Here is a 6,819-nt window from a genome sequence, read left to right on the forward strand (position 1 = left end):
AGAATGGTTAATCTTCTTTCCTTTCCAGTAAACAAAGTAAACTTTCTGGAAAAGAGAGAGAATTTCGCTGGAGAGGCAGGTGAATGATGGGGGTCTAATTCTTTGCTCTTGCCTGTGATGAGGCTTTCAACGGGGCACAGGAAAGCCAGGTCTCTTACAGAGTGAAATCCAAAAGAGCATTTGGTGAGGTGAGGAGTGTTCACCTCAGATTCTAGGGAAAACAAAAACAATACCAAGCAATGATATCCTAGTTTACAAGCTGAGTTGTTTCACTGAAGTTTGTTGTAGGGTAGCCATTGTCTCTGGCGTGGCCATGGAAATATGTGGCCGCAGTTTCTTTGAGAGCTTTGGAACTCATTCGCCAGCATTGGGGGAGTCTGCTTGCAGAGTGCTGGGTTCCCACAAAAGAGCAGTTCTGGTCTAGACTACAGTTTCCCAGTTCTCTGCCCCCTCCCCATTGAATCTTCCCTCAGCTGTTCAAGCAATTTTGTTGGTACTTCACCCTAGGTGAATTCACCTAAGGTGAATTTGTAGTGATTTAGTCTCAAAGGGGTCAGCCATGTTTTCTTGCAGGCTCTGCTTTCTCACAGACTCCTGGGGAGTCTGAAAATCAAGTCAGACCTTCTCCTTCCCTACAGGCACAGGTCATGTGTCCCTAAAGGAACTGTGTGAAATCTTTGTTCCTATCAGATACTAATTTATCCTGTAGTATCTCTTATACCCCCTTAACTCTTCCATGGGTCTCATTTCTGGACTACATTTGCATTTCAGTGTGGATCAGAAGTGCACTTTTGAAGCAAATAATTGGATTTATTTATTGTGGGTTGATTCTTATAGTGGAGCAGCTCTCTAGCATGTGAACAGGATCCCTTCTCAATTGAAAACTAAATTAGATTATGTGCTCCAACCAGTAATCTGCATTCAGTACAGAGAAATAGATTAGAGCTGGTCCAAAGTAAAGCCCACACAACTTGCATAGTGTGAGCACTAGGTCCCCAGTGCTAACTGCCTTGTTCTGCAGGTCTGGTCCTGTTCTACCATTCTATTTCGTATCACATAGTCACAAATTAGCTTTCTTTGACCTTGAAGAATCATTGGAGGCAAGTCAGAAGCAATCTGTCTATTGGACTCAAGTGGGTTTAGTGCCATATTACCTTCTTACTTTTTTCTTCTCCTGTGAAAATGCTTGTTTGAAGTCCATACCACACAGACAACAGTAAGTGTTTATGGTACTTTAACCAGATCCTTGTGAAGAAGCAAAAACTTTTAAACTGCAGCAGATGGCATGTGACCATTTCTTAAGGATTTGAAAGGGATGTCTTTGCATGTGACTTCTGGAAATAATTTATGAAATGTTTATCTTTGTGGCTGAAAATGCCAACTTAATTTAGGAATAGGGAGGTAAAAGTCAGAGTTATAGATCATGTCCAATCTGTACATGGTTACAAAGTTCTCTGCCCTGTAGAGATGAGACAGGACAGCTGCTAGCAGTCACTCCTGAGGGGAGCAAGATAAATCCTGCTGCAGCCAACAGTCTTCTGATAACTGAAGTGTGAGATCGTGAATATCCTCTTTCTGTGGAAAGGCCTGACGCTAGTAAGTGGTGTATTCTGAAAATGATCGCAGAAGACCTACACACTGAGACAGTAAGATAATATTTTTTGACCACTCTTTGAATCTTGCAAGTTAAGTAAGAAATACTTAACATTATTAAGTGATTGTATCAGTCACTTGGGGAGTTACACCAATGTAGCCACTCCAGCACCACCCTGTGGGGAGCACTGAGCACAGGTCAAATGCTGCAGACGTACCACTGAAACATCCCGACCCACAAACATAATGAAAACTTGCTTTGTATTTTCAATACCAAGGTGTCCAGAAATTTTTGTTAACAGAGACATAGGTGGTCTGAGCACTGAGGTTTGTTTTTCGTTTTTTTGGGGTTGTTTTTTTTTTTTAAATATGTAACAGAGCTCATAGTTGAGGTGTCAACAGAAGAAACAGTCACCTTTTGTAATGATAAGACACATTAGGAGTCTTTACTGCCTTGCTTGCAGGGGAAGGTCCATGCTAGCATTCTGTCTTTTGCAGTGACTCCCTAGGTGATGTGGATAGAAATCAGCAAGGAGAAACTATGCCATATTCTTCTGGACACTAGGGCCGTATTAAGCAGTCGCATCTCTTGTGGGGAACGGAGCTGAAAAAACCAGATCTCAGGAGCATAAATTTGGGAACTCATACTGGCCACTGCCTCTATAAATTTTGGACTCCACAATGTAAATTAAAGCTTATTCTTCTGCCCTACCTTCAGTCAGCCATTTCATTAATTTCATTTGCATTTCAGACCGCTGACCACTTAGTGTCTTTCTGCTGTGGAGTAGCAGTAACAGCGTTTGTGTGATTGCTAAGTATGTGGCAGTAGTCATGTATTGTTTTTTCTCCTATGAATATAAACTGTGTGATGTAAGTTTGTGGGTTTTGTCTTCTGCAGAATACCATATTTTGAAACCAGTGCAGCTAATGGGAATAATGTAAGCAAAGCCATTGAAACCCTGCTTGACCTCATTATGAAGCGCATGGAACGGTGTGTGGATAAATCCTGGATCCCAGAAGGGGTAGTGCGCTCCAATGGGCACAGCTCTACAGAACAACTGAATGAGGAGCAAGAAAAAGGCAAATGCAGCTGTTAACTCAGTTACAATTTATTTTAATGTATATGCTAAAGTATAGTACAGTTGCAGCTTAACTGTTTAACTTATGGACAGATCACATTGTGTAGTTATTTAATGAGCTATATTAATTCTTGATACTAATTTTTTATTTTTCCCTCTCAACATTGACCTTTGCTTGCAAGGTGTGCAGTTTATTAGTGATGGGACAAAGGTTTAATTTGGTGTAGCACTAGATATTCCTCTAATTCTCTACTTTGGAGGGAAGGAGAAGAATTTTCATTACCAAATTTAGAAATATCTCTGTGTGGGCAATGAGAAATTGTAGGCTTCTGTATTGAAGGATTTTCAATTGCCCTTTGAAGGCTCCATTAACTACACAGACTAGGCATTTATATTAGATATTGTGACAGCTCTTACACTCTACTAACAGCAAGTTTACCAACATGGTTCTTGGTTTTGAACAGAGATATTTAATCATTTCATCAATCAATAACAATCTTAAAGAGCAAATCCCTTGTTTTCCACAAAAGCCTGCAAACAGCTGTTCCTTGCTCTCTCAAACCATCAGTTTTTACTGATGAAAACCGAAAGCAAGCTATTCTATATTGAATAAAATCTAGAGAGAAGAGAGCATATGTAGAACACTTTGGGTATGTCATAAAATTGAACATGTAAACTACAACTGTACTATATAAAATATATCCAACACAGCCTGTGAGACCTCCTGACATCACTGGAATTTCTAGACCATGCATATACTTATATTTATATGTAAAGGGCATAACTGTACATCTGTTGTTATGTTCCTTTTATGTTACCACTCATGTTTTAACAAGAATGTAGAGCAACCTAAATGTCAGCAAAATTTAATCGGATCAAGTGCTTGGCACTGAATTTTTTTTACCAAAACAGATTTGGAAGGTTTCTTCAAATTTGGATTGAAAAATGAATGATGATTGTTTTCTGGTGAGAAGCAGTTAAGATACCAGTTCTATTTAGATCAGTATTTCTATAAATTTATAATGCTAATTTTATTCTGCCAGCCTTTGTGTCCTGTACATCTTGGTTGTCATATATTCATTTATGGCTTGTTCATTTCCTTTAGGTTGTATTTTAAAAAGAATATTGAATTGCTTTTCTTTTGTCCCCCCACAGATCGCATAAATGTCAGTTTTGGTTTCAATGGATCATGTTACTCTTTGATCATTTTTATTTATTCATACAACCTAAGGAACAAACAGTATTTTTGGGGCCTTTTTTCCAGACTGATATATGAGATGTGCCTACCAAACTGTTTTCTAGCCTGGCAGAAGTTGTATAACTGTAAAGTATTGCCAATTAAAGTCATAACATGCCAAATTGAGTCTTGTTACAGACTTTCCACAGCAGTTTGTTTACAAAACTCCAAAGCTATTGCTTCTTTAGAAATGTATTTATTTATTTAAATATTCTAAGTACTGCAGTTTCAGGCAAACATTGATATCAGTTGTGAACATGAATTGCAGCATAAGACATTATTTTAAAGGACCAAAAATGTTTCTAGAATAGGGGCTAGTAAAAAAAGAATAATTGATGTAGCCTCTGGCTATATTAATAATACAATAATAAGTGTTAAAACTTGATTCTTAAAATATTTTACAAAGTAATGCATAGTTCTTTAACAAACACAACATGTAAATATTAGATTTTTATCACAGCCTACACGGAATATTTTAAAAGTGCAATATAATTTGACTGCTCTGGGACTAGGACAGAGATTAAATCAATTTATATTGAATGAACATAGGGGGTTTTTTTCTACTACACAATACCAAGATTCTAAAACGCTTGTGGACCAGAGTTACTGTGGTTTAAGTCAGAGTGCCTTTTGAAGTTACCATCATGTTTCTGACCAGCAGAGTATCAAACTCTACTGTAGGACACAATACATTTCAATGTACTTCAGTGTCTGAATTTCTTTTAATGTAACTCTTTGCTTTTCAGAGGGTTGCAGTGGAACTTTGTCATGCATTAACTTTCAAGTGAGTTTTTGTGCTTGTAGCTCCATCCAGTTCTTGAAAACAGTAAGGATTATTGCGACCAACTACTGAGCTAAGTGACTACTGAAATGGTGTAAAACTACTTTTTTATGAATACTTATGTTTAGATTGGATATTAAATACTGAAGCTGGCATATTTTTGTCATGCATATTATATGTAACAATTTACTGTATAAAGAGAGTCTACATAAAATTGCTTTGGCGTCGGCCTTTGAAATGTGCCATAAGATTTATCTGTTTGAATTATTCTGTGACAAAACTTTAGTCCCTTTTTAGCCCTCATGAGAAATCATGGTAAATGTTTCAACAGTGAATTACACTATTCTTGCTAGTCTAGCACTGGTTTTAAAAACCAACCAAAGAAGAATTCTCATGTGATGAGAAACTGTTATTTCAAGAAAAGTTGTTTTCATTCAGTGTCATTTGAAGATGTTGATCTGTAATGGAACAAAGTTTTGGAAAGGATTTCCACTACGATGCTTTGTCCCAGGATTTCTTACTATAAAATAGTTAAACATTCCTGATCTGAACCTTGTCAGCGTTTGTTGAACTGAATTGCAACATTTCTTGTTGTTTCATTTCACTATCGGTTTGTGTCCGTCTGCGCTGTCCCTATCTGTTATGGTTTTTTTGGTTCAAATGTATCTAAGTTCTCTTCTATGGCTTAGGTACTTCTTGATGTTACCCTCTGGCACTGACCAAACCAGTCGGATGCAGGGCTGATGTGTCCTGAGTGATGCCAGAAGGAGCTCAGACCCATAGAAGAAAATAGAGGCAACACTACTGTATTCATGACACATTCAGAAAGCTGCTAATGTGAGCATGTTCAGAGCAAAGGGAATAAAGCAACACATTTTGTAAAATATACTGCTTCTACAAAGGTAAGGAGCCCGATTTTTCAGAGTAGCTGCTTCCATCAAGAGTGCTGTAGATTGCCAGGTAGGTTATGATATGCTGGAAGGCACAGCTACTTTTCAGACATTCCTTGATAGGCAAGATAAATGAGATGAACTAAACTTCATTAAGTTTAACAAGGTTAAGTGTGATTGGGTATTCTATCTGTGTTGGAATAACCCCATGCACTAGTACTGGCTGAAAAAAAAGTTTTGCAGAAGAGGGCATGGACATTCTGTTCAAAAATAGATTGACCAGGAGCCAGAAGGGTACTCCTGTGGCAAAGGTGGCCAACTGCATCTGGGACTGCATTAGTAAAATGAAGCAAGCAGGTTGAGAAAGTAAGTCTTCCCTTATATTCAGTAATTATAAGACCACCTCTGGAGTTCTGTGTCCTGTTTTGGACACCACAGTAGAAGATAGACATTGACACGCTGGAGTGAGTCCAGCAGATGCCACCAAGATCAGGGGGCTGGAGCACAAGGGGTAGGAGGAGAGCACTGGGTTTGCTTTGCTCTGAGAAAGCTAAGGGAGACCTTTCTGCTCTCTTGAACTATCTCATGGGAGAGCATACAGAAGATGGAGCCAGACCCTTCTCAGAGTGCACAGGGATAGGGAAGAGGCAACAGAGAAAAGCTGTTGTATAGAAAATTCTAACTAGACAGTGCAAAAAAATTCAACTGGATACCTAATTCTGTCTATGAATAACTGTTAATGGAGTATAAGTACATACTCTTTTTTGATTATTAATCTGGATTCTGGGTCTAGCCACCTCCAATCTATTTTGCCTTATAGATCAGGAATAAGCACTTCAAATACACAACATAATGGCTTTTATTTGAAGAGGAGATTAGCACCTTGATATGAAAAAAGGGGGGGGAAAAAATCCAGTTGTAAATGCTTGTTTTATCACTGTACTCTCACGTCCCATCTGTCTGCTGGAGGCGTTGGTGACAGTCTGTAATCCACAGTGTTTAAATTGTAGAAGCCACCAAAGGCTTCACAATATAGTACTCTGCCAGGAGAAAGCAGTGAAATAAATACAGCCCAGGAGGGAAATAAAGTCACATGAGCAGGAAACTCAAAGTGATCAAACTGGAAAAGAAGGATTGCAATTGCATATGCCAAAGCACAGCAGCCCTAGACCTAAGCAAACTTGTTTACTATTTGTTTTTGCCTCTAGCTGTAAACTTGGTGTCTTCATAGCTTCCCTC

At 38.5% G+C, this 6,819-nt stretch overlaps 1 protein-coding gene across 9 annotated transcripts in view; it reads left to right on the forward strand.

The window, feature by feature from the left end:
- The window catches only part of RAB27A (RAB27A, member RAS oncogene family), a 35,239-nt gene extending 29,998 nt beyond the window's left edge, over positions 1 to 5,241 (forward strand). For all 9 annotated transcript variants that reach the window (XM_014944341.1, XM_014944346.1, XM_014944344.1 and 6 more), the window contains one exon: positions 2,492 to 5,241. In XM_014944341.1, coding sequence (XP_014799827.1) covers positions 2,492 to 2,690 — 199 coding nt within the window. In that variant the 3' untranslated portion in view covers positions 2,691 to 5,241. The remainder of the gene's footprint in view (positions 1 to 2,491) is intronic.
- Positions 5,242 to 6,819: the final 1,578 nt, after the last annotated feature.

Source organism: Calidris pugnax, unplaced genomic scaffold (genome assembly GCF_001431845.1).
Source record: "Calidris pugnax isolate Ruff unplaced genomic scaffold, ASM143184v1 scaffold70, whole genome shotgun sequence".
In the NCBI taxonomy this organism is placed as follows: Eukaryota; Metazoa; Chordata; class Aves; order Charadriiformes; family Scolopacidae; genus Calidris; species Calidris pugnax.